Here is a 1,697-nt window from a genome sequence, read left to right on the forward strand (position 1 = left end):
CAAAAAAGTACTCCAGAGTGTTGTTCAGCATGGGGGTGAGTAGAAAATGAAGGCTAATCATGTTTTGGGTGTACTATTCCTTTAACAAATATAATAATTAATCATTTTTATCTTGATATACCTGGGTTAAGAATATAAAAATAGTTTCACTCTGCAGGAGACAGCTGTGGAGGTACCAGAGCCTGTTGTAGAGGTGCAGGTAAACAAACAAAAAAGAATGAAATTCTTTTGGTACAAAAGTTTAAAAGTATTATATATTGCAATTAATATGCATTTGCTGATATGACTGAATTATAAGGTAAAAGCACAGGAAACTGCTGTGGAGTTGGCAAAACAAGTTGGTGAAGAGGAGGTAATCATCCAAGATGGCTTCCGGGATGATGATTCTTTTCTCTATTTTTCTCTCTGCATGCCCCTTTAAGGCAGCTTTGCCGAAAAGATCACTTTAAATCTCTGTCGTCTCACTGACAATCCTGTTTCCAGAAAAAAAAAGATGGCAAAAGTTTGAACAAATGTAAATACAACAGAATGTAATGCTGTGCCAATTAGCAAAATATGAAACAAAAACACCACACACCCCCTTAAAGTTCTGTAAAAAAGGCTAAAATCCATAAAGAAATAATTTCCTAATTATATGCCTTTGCAAATAAACACAATTTGAACTCTACTGTATATATGCAGCATTTCTAAAAATTGAAACAATTCAACAAATATAAGTTAGATCTCTGTCAAGCAAAAACATAAAGAACCTCTATAAGCTTTGAGCCCCAGCTGATCCTTGCATTTCTCAGTTGCAAGGGGAGCTATAAAAACAAGAATGCTAAGCTAAGACAATTATGACTGATGTTCGACTTTTCTCCACAAGATTGAAAAAATGTCTCAAAGACAATCAAGAGTGTGAGCACTAAACTGGCTTTTACTGTAAATTTTTTTTTTTGTTTGTTTGTTTTAACTTCTCTTGTTTTTTTAGGCATCTGTGTGTCGTTACTAACCCCCCTCCCCCTCAATGCTAACACCTTTTAAAAGCCTAACCAGGGACGAAGGCTGCAAATTAGCCCATGGCTACAAGCCTTATGTACTTGTACATCGGCCACCTGTTTGGTTGCAATGTTTAATTGTACTGTCCCTGTTAAATAAAAAAATAAATAAATAAAAATTAATGTAGAATTCTGCCAAAAGATCCCACGCATAATACAGTCAAAGGATTATTTAAAACACACACAAAACTAACATGCAAGCAAAATGAATTGTGAGATTTCACCTGAAAATACATCTTGCCAGAAGCCAAAAGATGCATTTGTCACAATACACATATTTTTAGGACCAATAAGATGCAGTGACATGTATGATGTCAATGCATCAACAAAAGGCTGAAAGCTGAAGCAAAACAAAGATGGCTGCATCAGTGTTAGCAGGAATACCCTCTAATTCTGTTTTAAAAATCAAGCAAAGGACCCAGGTTTTGACTTTGTGAAGAGGAAAGAATTTTGCTGGTTCCTCCCGACCGGATTTGGTGAGAGTTTGATTTATTAGTTAACTCCAGTTCTGAAATTTCAATTCAGTTTACTTCTATAGCGCCAATTCACAACACATGTCATCTCAAGGCACTTTGCAAATTGATTCAAAGTTTTCTATCTAAGGAAAACCAGTTGATTGCATCGACTCATTGACTCGAATGCAATCCCTCACGCCAAGCA

General features: G+C 35.7%; 1 protein-coding gene across 1 annotated transcript in view; it reads left to right on the plus strand.

Annotated features, from left to right (window-relative positions):
* LOC107083713 (protein ENL-like) overlaps positions 1 to 1,697 on the plus strand; it is a 15,969-nt gene that overhangs the window by 7,607 nt on the left and 6,665 nt on the right. The window contains exons 4-5 of the mRNA XM_015373135.1: positions 158 to 199; positions 299 to 352. Of these exons, the coding sequence (XP_015228621.1) occupies positions 158 to 199; positions 299 to 352 (96 nt within the window). The remainder of the gene's footprint in view (positions 1 to 157; positions 200 to 298; positions 353 to 1,697) is intronic.

The sequence above is a fragment of the Cyprinodon variegatus genome, unplaced genomic scaffold (genome assembly GCF_000732505.1).
Source record: "Cyprinodon variegatus isolate N-32 unplaced genomic scaffold, C_variegatus-1.0 Scaffold81, whole genome shotgun sequence".
Classification (NCBI taxonomy): Eukaryota; Metazoa; Chordata; class Actinopteri; order Cyprinodontiformes; family Cyprinodontidae; genus Cyprinodon; species Cyprinodon variegatus.